At 41.1% G+C, this 14,810-nt stretch overlaps 1 protein-coding gene and 1 long non-coding RNA gene across 2 annotated transcripts; one reads left to right on the top strand and one right to left on the bottom strand.

Moving 5' to 3' along the window:
* Positions 1-70: 70 nt before the first annotated feature.
* LOC104585463 lies at positions 71-7,236 on the bottom strand. The gene is made up of 11 exons (XR_002961405.1): positions 7,181-7,236; positions 6,017-7,058; positions 5,835-5,867; positions 4,878-4,958; positions 4,715-4,790; positions 3,523-3,698; positions 3,099-3,138; positions 1,640-2,721; positions 1,436-1,531; positions 1,177-1,276; positions 71-666 (listed from the first exon to the last, which is right to left on the bottom strand). It is a non-coding gene; the product is annotated as an uncharacterized LOC104585463 (long non-coding RNA).
* Positions 7,237-7,627: 391 nt separating this feature from the next.
* On the top strand, positions 7,628-14,796 carry LOC100845963 (vacuolar protein sorting-associated protein 41 homolog). Its single transcript, XM_003580762.4, has 19 exons — positions 7,628-8,055; positions 8,780-9,049; positions 9,128-9,307; positions 9,777-10,040; positions 10,114-10,246; positions 10,352-10,442; positions 10,876-10,978; positions 11,400-11,503; positions 11,615-11,708; positions 11,789-11,944; positions 12,049-12,111; positions 12,415-12,480; positions 12,642-12,842; positions 12,929-13,006; positions 13,088-13,207; positions 13,314-13,394; positions 13,487-13,572; positions 13,960-14,041; positions 14,113-14,796. The coding sequence occupies exons 1-19, from the start codon at positions 7,768-7,770 to the stop codon at positions 14,506-14,508; spliced, it is 2,856 nt and encodes a 951-aa protein (XP_003580810.1). The 5' UTR covers positions 7,628-7,767; the 3' UTR covers positions 14,509-14,796.
* The last annotated feature ends 14 nt before the right edge of the window (positions 14,797-14,810 follow it).

The following is a 14,810-nucleotide window of genomic DNA, read 5'->3' as shown; positions in this document are numbered from 1 at the left end:
AAAGAACATGCAAAAACACATGTGCGAAAATGAAATAAACAATGAAATTTGCAATAGATGGTCAATCATGGCAACGAAACATAGAAGGGAGGCATCTCAATTCTCCACTTACATGCTACCCAGTGTCCATGTACCATAGGAGTTCATCCTGATTAAATTTTTTTCTAGAATATACCTCGACGGGTATATCATATATTAAAGAAGAAATCCGCGAAGCAGTTACACGCCCAAGGCGGTCATACACAACCAGTCACTCAAGGTCCACATAAGATCCACAAAACCAAAATTACTAAAGGGGGGTAATTCTCCTTAAGCAAGCCAGCCCTTCTTCAAGCGCTGCTCTCCCGACCTATGTCACTAAGAATCTGCATCACACTCGGGGTGGCGCCATCAAAGACCACAACATTCCGATGCTTCCAAACACTCCAACAAACAAGAGTTACCGCCGTGTTCAAGTTCTTCCTCTCCTTCTTGTTAGCGATCTTCAAACCCGTCCACCAGCTAGCAAGAGTCTGATGACCCGTCGGAGCCCAGCTAGTTCTGTCCCAATGTCCCAAAACAACCGTCCACACCTGGCGGGCCACCACGGAGGAGATGATCTATGTCCTCCTGAGCTTGACCGAGTTCATTATGGTCAATCCTGATTAAGGCAGAAGGATAATTTATCTAAAAAAGGAAACAATGGAAATACTGATTAAGGCAGAAGGATAATTTATACAGAGCAATAACTGGAATAGAAATGGTAAGCGCGGCAAAATCACATACGCATATTCATTAGCCAATCATTAACGGAGTTAATACTTAATTAATGTTTTCGAGTGGAAAAATGATGCATGGATGATAAGCAATCTGCCAGCCTATTTCATTGCACTTGTTTCAGCAAAAAAAATTGGATTTGTCTACTCCCTCCGACCCATATTATTTGTCCCAAATTTGCCCAAATATGGATGTATCCATGTTTTAAAAGCGTCTAGATACATGTAATATTACGACAAGTAATTCCGGCCGGAGGGAGTACTAATAGTTTTTTCTGTCTAGCAATCAATTGCTAATAAGACGGTTCCAGAACAAATAAAAACTTTGAATCTGATGGCAGCATTTGTCAATTTTTAAAGCACTAATTATAATTGATGAGAATTATATACAAACTTGTCCTTTGATTATGTGAAAACTTACCCAAGATGCTTGGCAAACATGTTTTCAATCTGATTCACCGCCTAAGTGCCTTTTACACCCAGCCATTCACACAACATGGTGGAGCAAAACTTGAAAGGGCCTGGTTGCAATCAACAACAGAGATAGTACATCTTACTGATTCAAGTTCAGAATATTAATTTGGTTCGGCATAGCAACAACATCAAGATCTTCATTATCTTTTGTCATGTAAAATAAATCATGAGGTAACTTTGTAATAACCAGCTCTTTTGAAAGGCACCTTGCTTATCCACTTCTGAATTAAACATTCATGTTTCAGAAGATTTGATTGCAGCAACCTGTGGTTGATGATTTCCCTCTGCACTGCACACACACACTGACACACATCAAGCTATCAGAGGACGTGGAACTTTTTGGTGCTGTGCGTGTGTCGTGGTGGAATCAATTAACTGGAGTGGAGGAACGGCAGATTTCTGGGCCGTACCTTCTCGCCGTGGTCGTTGTATTCGAGTCAGCGCATATGGTGGGCTACGCCCAAGTTGCCGGCCTCGATGTAACGAACCAGGTCGTACCGGTTGCCGTCAAGCATTACCGACACATCCATCAACGGCCCCGCCGCCGCAGTCGGCCCCATCTCCATCCCGCCGCCGCCATCGGCCAAACACATAAATCCGTGCCTCCAAGTCCCCCGCAACCTCGTCTCCTAGGATCTCGCGGAACAGTCCCAACCCTCCCGCTAGGGTTTCGCAAGCGGGCTCTACTTATGGATTGTCCGCATGCCGCAGGAAAGAGAAGGATTGTTGCCATGGCCATGGCGCTGTGAAGGGCTGGGGAAGAGAACAAGGTGTTGATGAAGATGAGGCGGGCTGATTCGTCGCAGGTGAGCGAGAAGTCCAGCAGGTGTTCGTGGTGGTGTCGAGGGAGGCAGATCTTGACGGCATCCAGGAGAGCGCGATGGCGACGCATCTCCCTTCCATCCCCCGCATGCACGGCCTCAGATCCAGCAGGCCGTCCTCCCCCGCAACGCCACGAATGGAGCCAGGGCCGCCTGAATCGCCTGCTGATGCTCAGACTCGACACCATCGCTACCGGTGAGCCGTCAAGGTCGTACGGGACACACGACCCAGGGACAGGCTTTGGCTCACGCCGCCAGGAGGCGGTGGCAAGGAACGGCGGTAGATCCCGATGCGGCGGCCGTCGCCTTATCCCGCCGCTGCCTGGATCTCATCTTCCTCCGCAGGGTTGAAGGAGGATTTCAATTTTTCTTTTTGCCATCGGGTCGAAGAGGAGTCAGATTTCTTTTTTCCATCGAAGGGGTAGGTCGGGCGTGGGTTTTCTTTTGCGGGAGGCGACGCGACGTATGTACAACTGGAAATTAAGTATTACTGGTACAATCCCGGTGCGTTGCCGGTCTTTTCGTTCCTTTTACTTTCACATGTATTCATTGAACAAATATAGACAATCTCCATTTATCTTGGCATGAGCTACGTCTTGAAAGATCCATTTCTATGCAGCACGTTCCTCCATATATGAAAAAGATTGATACATATATGTTGATAAAAAACCCTACGGAATATCACGAGCATACAAGTGATCAGCTTTTACCGCTTACAATACTATTAATGAGCTAATCTAGTTAGCATATAGTAATAACCCTGTTAATTAACATATATACCCTCAAAGGATTCAGTTCGCAACTGATTTTTGTCATGCTAATGTAGTTAGCATATAGTAATACATACCCAACATTTTCCAGCCATATCTAATTAAAAATGATCCGATTGCTACGCAAAAAGTACTAAAAATTAATTGCAGTTCTTTTTTTTCCGTCTCTAAATGACGTTTTTATCTCAAAAGCTAACATTGGCATCCAAGATATAAGCAAACCTTAAAATAGACCCCAAAGCAAGAAGAAAAAACCGATTATAACCTTTGAAGTGTACCTTTCCCGTGCGATAAATTATCAACAAGGCATTCGAGGGCCTGACATGTATATTACAAAGACAGTTAGGACCATACCAAATGAGCTTGACTGGATAACATAGAAAATCGTATCAAGTAATATATAACCAGGTAAGTAGTTAACACAACATCAGCAAGCAGAATCATGATGACAAAGAATTCAGTAAGACAAATTTAAATATAACAGTAAACATTGGGAACCGACTGAAATTTTTTAATACAAAATGCATCAACAATTAGTATGCCATCAAGCACCATCACTAGTTTATTTCCTACAAATATGCTAAATATCTGCATACCTAGGATGCCATCAGCCTAAAGTATTACATATGAGATGAAGAGCAGCATATTGAGGTATAGATCATCGTTGGATGATATATTTTCATGAAAGATAGCTGAATGTACCATTCTTTTTGTTGAAGTGAAAGTTTTATTCATAGCATAGACTTGGTTGCTGATATCTAGGTTGGCTGAACCAATGATGTGCTGCAGATGCTGAACTTGCGCCGCCTTCATGGTGAATTCATTTCCATAGACGCAATTTAGGTCGAAGTGTGTTAAGTACAGATACCCATATGGTCCTGTGATAAATGGATAAACATACAATTTTATGATCTCCGGTATGTGGAACAGAAAAGCAACAAGTGAATAAAAGGCTAAAAGTCAGCAATTTTCTTATCCTCTTCTATAGAGTTGCGGATACATAACTACAGTTTTTTGACGTTCTGATTAAAAGGTAGAAGACTTGCCAGCTGATGGAAGATCAACTTATCTGTTGTGTGGCTATGCGCTACTCTTTATTTCAGGAAAGGTATCGGACAAAACTTTAGTTAAATTTTGAGAAGCATGGTGTTGTCAGATTAACTATATAGTTTTGTGCTACGTTCAATTAAATTAATACATGAGACCTCTCTTGTCCTCACCCGTCCACCCTTGCCAGACACCAAACTACCATGTGTTCACCCTCATATAACGCAAACTGTTTCACCTAGAATCGCCAATGGTTTATATTGTACCTGACAAACGCACATCGCGGACAAGAACGCAGAAAAAAAAAAGAATCACTAAAAGACAGCCAAAATAAAGAACCAGGGCATGCCTAGTTACTGAACCTAGGGTCATGAAAGGTTTTTCTGTGAGCAAGCGAATCATGGTAACAGAAAATGTCGGAGATCGAGGGAATGGTCAGCACATAGTTGCAAGCCTATAACTTAAAACCTAGTACTCCAATATCATTAAGAATGTAAAACCTATTTAGTAACTGAATATACGAATTACTGAACTGAAAGCTAAAAGGACTAAGCCGTGTCGACAACATCGTGGCGGACAAACATAACCATTGGGGCAGTGTTCAATGGATGAAATTCCAGAAAAAGAAAAAATCATGATCGAAGACTGAGAATCCACTTTTCTTTCTCTGGGAAAAGGAAATAAAAGGTTTATATACAACAGAAGAAAAACAAAAGAATTTAAAACGCCTGGCTAGCTGCTTCTTAAAAACCCTTATGTTCTTCTTTTTTACCCTAATGGATAACAACCTAAACATGCGGTGAGCGACAGGCAAGGTATGTCTGGGTCTGTAAATCAAAGACAGTACCTCGTGTCGCCGATCCTACCCAATCTGCTTTGTTTTTCTTGCGGGGCCACAGATCTTGTCGTTCCTCCAGTTGAGGCTTCACGCAAACTATAATGTCAGAAATGATCTAATTGTTTGCAGAAATTGTGTTTTGAGTTTGATATTAATCACAGAAGCAATTTACCTGTCCATGTCGATGTTGATTGGACTATACTCTGGTGTTCCTTCTAGACTTTGATACGTCTGCCAGTCTATTAATCAGGCTCTGCGGAAACAAAAAGCTATTATGCTAAATAGTTACCTTGCAAGTGAAAATTTAGTTTTTTTCAGCTCAACAAAATTACAATCCTTTAAGCTGTGAGACATAAAGAGTTCCTAAATGATGCATATCTAGGCCATGCCAAATCAGTATGAGAATACCCACAATAGAATCATAATGCAATCCATATTGAAAGGTATAAAATGGACAAATTCTGAAATGATAAACAAAGAAACATGACAAAGGCATAGATATTTTATACATATGTTTCATTTAACATTGTTATTACTCCGTACTAATTTTCATTTTTTTAGCTCAAATTAAAATTTGAATCCCGTGAGACATAGAGTTCCTAAGTGATGCATATCTATGATGTCAAACCAGCAGGAAATTTTTGACAGAAGAAAAACGTAAAAGTTTTCCTCAATTTAGTCTACGTTCAGATGAATTTGTTTCGAAGTGTGATCTATATTGGAAGCTGAAGGTATAAGAAGGAGAAAGTTCTGAAACGATAAACTAAAAGACAGTAGTCAGATCAACAATGTTGCTAGCTAGTTAGGATAAAGGGATCAATTAATTACTTGAATAATTTGGTAGCGTGCATGCATATATATGCTAGGTAAGAAAACAATTGAACTGAAAGAGTAGAAATCTAATGGATCAAACTACCTTGACAATATGGTGACGGCACCACTCTAACCATGATGGAAGGCATGAGGAAAGGAAATATGAGCACTCATGACTACACAAAATTAAACTAAATTGCCAGATCCGAGACAAGATGTACTACTCAGTCCATACCAAAAGAACACAAATTAAGCATATTGTCTCAAAAGAAAGAACACAAAGGAAATAATAAGGAAATTCTTATCATAAACATACTCTGGCCCGAGTCGTCGATTCTCGTGCGTACATCTGAATGAAGACGTCAGAATTTAAAAGATGCATCAAGCTTTCAAGAAGAGATTAATTGATGCACAGAGAAATCTATATATACGAGGAGGAAGAAGATGAACAAAAATCAAATGCAGGAGGTGCAGAGATTGTATATGTACTACATATACCTGGAGGTGGCTCTTGACATGGCCTATGCCAAGCCCTCTGACGTTCATCAACTGAAGATTGCACCTATAAATTATCAAGCATGCATGGATTCTGTGTTAAGCTCAGACAAGGCAAACCAATCTATTGTGAGAAAACAGGCATAGTTGGAAGAAAGCAAGGAGCTTTGTAAAGAGGTAGGATTAGAGAACAGATCATTGCCTGTATGGCCACCCATTAAATTTACCTATCTGCACACAATCATAATGAAAGAAAAAGAATGTAACAAATGTTGTATAGAGATCAAGGAATCAAACTTGGCTACTTGTTTTGAGATGTTAATTTAGTTAGTTCAAAGCAATATCCAAATAATAGGCCATGTGTATCAAGGGTCCTTACAGTATCCAATCGTATCCTCGTTGTGTGTTGCACAACAAATTACCTATTCTGCATGATGGGAACATACATCAGAATAAATTTCCAGCATTATAAGGCAAGACCACATGTAAAGTATATCAGAATAGAATAGTAGTTATAGTTAGCAAGTGAAAGGCAAGCTACAGCTGGAAAATACCACCAGGAACTCTAAAATCTAGTGACCTAACTTACAGCACCAAAGGCAACTCTAAAAACTGAAAAGAGTATCTAGTCTACCAACTTGCTATGTTCTGCTCCATGTATAAAGCCTGCTAGTTACCTAGGTAGGGGAAAATAATCATAAGAGGGTGGAAAAAAAATGCAGACTTACCAAGGCCCATAATGCAGCATCTGCCTGTTGCACTTTGCCTAGCAGAACATTTGGCAGGTGTACCTACTTACTCAATCAGACTAACAATGATCTACTTACTCGATTAGAGCTAGTTGAGTGACGGGATCAGTTTGGTGCCACAGATCAGCATCCTAAATAACAACGCGTGCCCTCAGAATTCGACCAAAATAGAAGAAAAATAGCGCTGATGCTCATACCTTCAGCAGTTGTCGTCATTCATGGCCTCGTCGACCACCAACCGGCTGGACGACTTCTTCCTCTCGAAGATCGCCGCCGAGTAGTCCTTTTTTGACTTCCTGAACCAAAACCGAACCAATCGATGAGAGCACAACATGAATCATTAATTGGATAGATTCACAGTTTTTTTTAACAAAATGTCAATGTGCATAAACATAAAAAAAATGCATAGACGAAATACCTCCGTTCTCCAGACTTTTAAGCTGCTCTTGTAACTCATCCGTGGTGTCCTCGACCTGAATAAAAAAGATAAAAAAATATTAGATGTCATGCCCAGAAATAAAAGCTGGACACATGAAAGCACTCCCAAGAGATGTGACTAATGTGATCAAAATCATAACCAAAAGCAAAGATCTTTGAGTAGGAATATAATGGATATAAAACTATGTCATATAATTAAATATTAATAAAATAATTTGTGGTCAAAACGTTGGTTAAAAAAAAGCTAATAAGGGGCAGTACTTGTTTGAATAGGGTACCGTGTAGGCCCACGTGGGCACATTCTGCACGGTCCAAAACCGGAAGCCGGGCTAGCTCGACCGACCGGCCGGCTCGAGTCCGACTCGTCTAACCCGACCGGTTCGGTCTGTATTCTTAAGTTTATGGGTTACGGCCTTAACGACAAACCGATAGACGAACACCAATCCAAACAGCGAGACCGGGCAGCATTTTTACGGTTTCAACCCTCCCCTTTTCCCCGAATTCCACCCCCCGATCGGCGGCGAGCAGGGATCTCGTGCGCGATCTCCCGCCGGCGGCGAGGCCAGGATGTCGTCCGCTAGGCGCGGCGGGCACCAGCACCACAACCCGCTGGAGAACGGCGACGGAGGGGAGCACGAGCGAGAGGAGGACGACGACGAGGAGGATGGTGAGGAGGAGGTTGGGGAGGATGAGGAGGAGGAGGAGGAGCCGCGGCTCAAGTACCAGCGTCTGGGCGGGAGCGTGCCGGCGATCCTCTCCACCGACGCCGCCGCGGCCATCGCCGTCACCGACCGCGCCGTCCTGCTCGGCACCCACGACGGCACCCTCCACGTCCTCGACTTCCAGGGAAACCAGGTACGCGGCTGCTTGCGGAATTGGGGGTTCGTACTTCGTTGTGGCGTTGAGAGACCCACCGGGATCGTCCCTAAAGGCTTCCTCTTAACTTCCGCGCTCTAGTCTCGTGTCGTTGGTCTACTGCTTCCTTCTGGAGAACTGCTAGCCAATTGTGGGGCGGCAGACGTCACAGAGGTGAAAATTTTGGGGGACGGGGCGCGCGGGAGCTCTGTCCGCCGCGGGCTTTTAAGGGTAGCGTTACAGCGGGGATAATGATCGGTGGAATTTTGAGGGATTATACTTCTGATTGACATATGCTGAAATTCTCTTCTCGTGTTAGGATTCCGTGTCTAGTTCTGAAACTGAGTTGAGGGTACGATAGCTGTGTGCTGAAAATCTCCGACAGCAATTTTTGCTAGCATCGTAGGCTAGAGAGTAAATCGAGGTGACTGCTAGCTTCATTATGCTTGAATTCGTGTAAGGTAATATTAGCTGTGACCATGTCGTTGCGAGTAGCTGGACTGACTATAATTTGATGTCTGAATAGGAACACTCGGCTTCACATTTTTTGATTTTTCTAAATGGGTTCATGAAAATTCCATAGCTAAAACAATGGCACGTGATGTGTAAATTGATGCCTGTGTTCTTATTACTTTGTTATCCGTTGTAGATTTCATCTCTGTAAATTTCATAGTCTTGTGTTGGTTGCAAGGTTCACTGATAAAAATAAATATATTTTTTGTAGGTAAAGCAAATTGCTGCGCACACAGCAACTATCAACGACATCAGTTTTGCTGATGGTGAATATATAGGCAGCTGCTCAGATGATGGCACAGTAGTAATAAGCAGCCTCTTCACTGATGACAAACTGAAGTTTGAGTACCATCGCCCCATGAAAGCAATTGCTTTAGACCCTGACTATTCCAGGAACTACAAAAGATTTGCTACAGGTGGTTTAGCAGGTCAAGTACTCGTTCAGACAAAGAAAACTTGGGGTGGAGGCTACAGTAAAAAGGTGCACTTGGCTTCATTGTCAGACAAGATAAACCTGATGGATCACTGAGCTCTAATGGTTTTTATCGGATCCTTGTAGGTCCTGCGTGATGGTGAAGGACCAATCCATTCTATGAAGTGGAGGTCAGACCTTCTTGCCTGGGCTAATGACGCAGGGGTGAAAGTCCATGATATGAAAATGGAAAGAGGGATTGCATTCATTGAAAGACCAAAAGGAATTCCTCGGTCGGATTTTTTAGTTCCTCACTTGGTCTGGCAGGTAATTAATGTTTAGATTTGTAAGAATGATATATAATTTATTACAACCAAGTATGAGCCTCTGGAAAAGTTGGGAACATTTCAATCAGGACAGCACATTGAAATATTTACTATATAGTGCAAAGGGAAAAAGTTCATGTAAAATTAAAGCTTCTGCTGATGTTTTCAATATCCAATAGGGGCATAATCTTTTTCCATCCGTAGTTTGAGTCGGATGGTGTTAGATAAAGGGTATTAACCAACACAAGATGAATAATTGAATAGCTTATGATGCACATCTATTTCTGAATGGCGGACCATATTGTTTTATGTCTAGGAGCATGGCGTTCTTTATTTTCTGGGGAAAAAGGATATGCATATTGCTGTTAGCATATGACTCAAATGAAATATTTCTAGCATTTTCTTTTTTGTGTGTGCGTGTTCAATGGGCAATGTACATGCTGAATACTGATTGCCATTTACAAATGTAGGATGACGCAGTCTTAGTTATTGGGTGGGGAACAAGTGTCAAGATTGCTGCAATCCGAACAGACTTATCTCCAGGGTACAATGGAATACAAAGGAGTATCACCACGGCAAGTTCTGGGAAGTATGTTGATATTGTTGGCTCGTTCCAAACAGGCTACCACATATCTGGGATTGCTCCATTCGGTGATCTTTTAGTTGTGCTTGCATATATCCCTGAAGAGGATAGCAGAGATAAAAAAGATAATACTTCTGTTCCTTCACGCCAGGTAATCATCACTGCTTGTCCTCGTATAACATTTCTCACATTTACATTTTACGTTATGTTTGACCATTTTGTAGGGAACCGCGCAGCGTCCAGAAATACATCTTGTATCATGGAAAAACGAAGAGCTAACTACAGATGCTCTGCCGATTCATGGCTATGAGCTCTATAAGGCAAAGGACTATATTCTTGCTCATGCGCCTTTCTCAGGTTTAGTGGACTGTGCTCTTAACAGTGAATGCCTGAATGGACATTTCTTCATTCTTCACTGGAACTTCTGTAATGACGAAACCATCTACTCATTTCTCCATCCAGGAAGTAGCAATGCGGGTGGACAGTGGGCTGCTGGCGATGAACCTCTGTATTACATCGTATCTCCTAAGGATATAGTGGTTGCAAAGCCCAGGTTTGTTAAAATGTTGCAAAAACCTTCATATGTCACTAGTTCTACCACTGCTAATTAAACAAGGACACTATTATCTAGACAAAATGTTACTTTTAAAATTGTGCCGATCTTCATTTGCAATTTTTCCGTGATATGTCACCTTTGAGGGTTTTATTTATTTCAATATTTTTTCCTGTGTGGTTCTATTGTAACACAGACAATTGAGCTAGCTACCGACAATAGATCATTTCAGTAACTTAACTGATGCAGCCACATTTCATTTTTCCTTTCTTGTGTACACGAAGTAAAGCCATGCTAGTCAGATATCTGAATTTCTTTTTTTTTCTCAGTTTGCTTATGTTACTATAATTTCCACAAGGAAAAAAATCCATTTCTAATTTTGTATAAAAAATTGAGTTGATATTTGCACTGATAGTATGTGCCTTCTAATTAGAGATACCGAAGACCATATTGCTTGGCTTCTGCAACATGGTTGGCATGCAAAAGCATTGGCTGCAGTTGAAGCAGGACAAGGGAGGACTGAGCTTCTTGATGAGGTAAAGTAGCATGGTTAAGTTTGATCAGTAAATACAGATGATGAGGATGCCTTCTTTATTTGTTTAGCAACATTGCAATGTGCAACTTCAAGGAGCCACTCTGGTTGAGGGTCCCCTGCATTTTAACTTTTGCATATACAACCTAGCCATTTTTTCCGGAGAGAATGAGAGCTCTATCATCAATCAATACTTTGTTCTTTTAAAAAGATGGACCATCGTTAGGCCTTTGAGTGTCATGGGCTAAGCTGACAATATTTAGACCTGTTTCTTAGGTCGTCTAATATATATGTTATGCTAGTCCAATGCATTTTTCAGAAGGTCAGAATTTTAGGAGGGGCTGCTTCAACTATGAACAAGAGACCTAATTACACAAGGAAATAGTTGAATAATTATTTCTTTGTTCCATTTTATTTTGTATTAGGTGGGCTCTAGATACCTTGACCACTTGATAATTGAAAGGAAATACGCTGAAGCTGCACAACTCTGTCCGAAGTTGCTTCGAGGATCTCCTTCAGCATGGGAGAGGTGAGAAAAATATGAACATGCCCATTTCTCACTTATAGAATTGGTTTTGTGGACACTGTCTGTGTTAATTGTACAATTTTTATCTGTAGTAACCAAACTTCCCTGCCACAGGTGGGTCTTTCACTTTGCTCATCTCCGCCAGCTTCCTGTGTTGATCCCTTACATACCTACGGAGAATCCACAGCTGAGTGATACCGCTTATGAGGTGCTTGTACTATTATTATTTTTTGCTTGGTCTTTCAAAACCTATCTATTTGTAATGCTATTCTGATTTGGTTTATGTAGGTTGCCCTTGTAGCTTTAACTACCAATTCCTCTTTTCATGAACTTCTTTTGACTACAATACGAAACTGGCCACCTACGTTATACTCTGCTTCACCAGTCATATCTGCAATCGAGCCACAGCTCAATTCTTCCTCGATGACTGAAGCATTAAAAGAGGTGAGTAGGAATACTGTTTACTGTATGTTAAAAATCTGTACACTATTTATTTGAGCTATTTAAGAGATTGATGTCTAAATATCTTGGTCTTGTCTGGATTGTAGGCTTTAGCTGAATTGTATGTGATCAATAAGCAATATGAAAAGGGACTTTCTCTCTTTGCTGAAGTAAGTACGTCCAAAATTGTACTCCTTCTGATCCTAAATTCTTGTCGTGGTTTTAGTTCAAATTTGTACTAAAATCACAACAAGAATTTAGGATCGGAGGTAGTAGTTAACAGCTTCCTTCTACATTTAATATAAACGAGCATCTGTTGTACTCCCTCCGATTCATATTAATTGTCTCAAATTTGCCCAAATATGGATGTATCTATGCCTAAAAAGCGTCTAAATACATGTAATATTTCGACAACTAATATGGACCGGGGAGTATCTGTTCCCTGCAGTGCTAAACCCTTGTTTTTTGTTCAGCTCCTGAAGCCAGAAGTATTTGAGTTTATTGAGAAGCACAACTTGCATGATGCATTCCATGATAAGGTGGTGTAAAGATTCCCAATTAAATTACTGCAAGCTTCATATTTAGTTTGTACCCATGACCAAATTTTGTGGAAATTAATGTGGCCATAAAGCCTAGCCTGTTGTCTAAGCTCCTTACATCAAGTCCTCCACTTATTTATGCTCTTGTATATATTCTGCAGATTGTCAATCTTATGATATTGGATAGTAAAAGAACAGTTCACCTAATGATCCAACACCGTGATATCATTCCGCCGTATGAAGTCGTGGATCAATTGTTGCATGCTAGTAAAAGCTGCGACAAAAAATATTTATTGCATCAGTATTTGCATGCTCTGTTTGAGACAGACATACATGCTGGAAAAGATTTCCATGATATGCAGGTATCTGGATTTTATTATATTGTCTACCTTTTTGACCTCTAGCTTGTGTATTGACACAAATAGTAACTCCATTCTATCTGTCACAGGTGGAGCTTTATGCAGATTACGAGCCAAGGATGTTACTACCCTTCCTTCGTACCAGCCAGCATTACAGGCTTGACAAGGTCCTAGTCCTGATACTATAATTTCCTTCGCAAATTTGGTTATTCGTTAACGACAGTAACCATGACATATGGTTGTTTCAGGCGTATGAAATATTTGCACAAAAAGAACTTGTCAGGGAGCAAGTTTTCGTTCTTGGTCGTATGGGAAATGCCAAGCAAGCACTTTCTACGATTATAAACAAACTGGAAGACATACAAGAGGTCCTAACCCGTCTACCCTCATTTTCTTATGCTATTTAATGATGTGTTAACCAACTCGATTCTGCGGGATTGGGTTACAGTAGCCTAAAATTTGAATTGTATGCAGGCCGTTGAATTTGTGACGGAGCAACATGACGACGAACTATGGGAGGAACTGATAACACAGTGTCTCCAAAAGCCTGAAATGGTAATTGGATGAGATTTCTGTTTAATCCTCACGAGACCGATAATCTGATATCATTCTGTACTCTTATGTTATTTATTGTGACTGATGAGCAGGTCGGGATGTTGTTGGAACATACTGTCGGCAATCTTGACCCTCTATATATTGTCAGTTTGGTTCCCGATGGGCTAGAAATACCCAAGTATGTTCCCACCAAAGTCTATTTTGTCCAAATATCACAACTTTCATCTTTGAAAATACTACTCCCTCCGTCTCGTATTAAGTGACTTTCTATTATATGTATCAGACGCTTTTTAGGCATAGATACATCCATATTTGGATAAATTTGAGTCACTTGATATGGGATGGAGGGAGTACACGAGAGAAACGTCAAACGTATGAATTTCTTCCATTATAATTCACCACAATTTATGAAAGTACGGAGTGCTACCTAATACTCCTACATGGGCTTATCATGGCATTATAGGGTATATTGAAAATATAGAATCTTTCTGATAGGCGCCTCCATTACATCTGACATGTTTCCTTTCCTGGTTCAATTATTTATTGATTATTCACACTTCGATAGATTGCGGGATCGCCTTGTGAAAATTGTGACAGACTATCGAACAGAAACTTCACTGAGGAATGGATGCAACGATATACTAAAGGTCATTTGACGCCATTTCACTACCCTGGTCTATCATCCATCCAAAATGTTTGCTGACCCTTCCTTCTACAGGCTGATTGTGTTAATCTGTTGGTTAAATACTACCATGAGGCTCGACGTGGAGTCTGCATGGCAAGCTTGGATGAGGAGGTTGGAACCAGAATCGATGAAGGATCTTCACGAACGGGCGACAGATCATCGAGTTTACGCACTTTAGAGATCAAATCAAGAACAAGATGTGGTGCTCGATGCTGCTTGTGCTTTGATCCATTATCTATACAGGACATCTCTGCCATTGTGTTCTACTGCTGTCATGCATATCATCTGTCTTGCCTCGAAGGTGGATTAGACTCAATGAAAGCAAACAATAACGCTCGGGATAGCGATGAAGGTTCAGAGGATGATGATGGTTCCCCGTCGGGCGAGTCTAGAATGCGCTGTGTATTGTGCACTACAGCGGCTGCATAAGTTGTTCCTTGTTGAGCAGTCCATATTCTGATGTTGTAAGTTTTGAGCCTTGTAATTATTGTGTTCTTTTGGGTGATACATATGTAACACTAGGTTGATTCTTTGAGGGGAGCTGTGTCCAAAGCATGAGTTCAGTTTTCTGTAAATTTGACGCATCACCTGACTGGAGCAGAGTCGTACGGCATTTTTTTTGTTAATGCCACGCATGCCAAATCATACAAACTTCATGACAAGCCTGTTGTTGAAGAGATTGAGATAAGATATTCAGATTTTTACATTTTTCATCTATACTACTCCAGTAT

This window comes from Brachypodium distachyon, chromosome 5, assembly GCF_000005505.3.
Source record: "Brachypodium distachyon strain Bd21 chromosome 5, Brachypodium_distachyon_v3.0, whole genome shotgun sequence".
NCBI classification, from domain to species: Eukaryota; Viridiplantae; Streptophyta; class Magnoliopsida; order Poales; family Poaceae; genus Brachypodium; species Brachypodium distachyon.
This window is presented reverse-complemented; position numbering and strand designations above follow the sequence as displayed.

Bases quoted from the DNA above. Each gene is read 5' to 3' on its own strand.
- LOC100845963 (XM_003580762.4), top strand. From the start codon at position 7,768: ATGTCGTCCGCTAGGCGCGGCGGGCACCAGCACCACAACCCGCTGGAG. The intron at 11,709-11,788 runs GTGCTTGTACTA...TGGTTTATGTAG, and splicing joins TGAGTGATACCGCTTATGAG to GTTGCCCTTGTAGCTTTAAC. The intron at 13,395-13,486 runs GTAATTGGATGA...ACTGATGAGCAG, and splicing joins GTCTCCAAAAGCCTGAAATG to GTCGGGATGTTGTTGGAACA.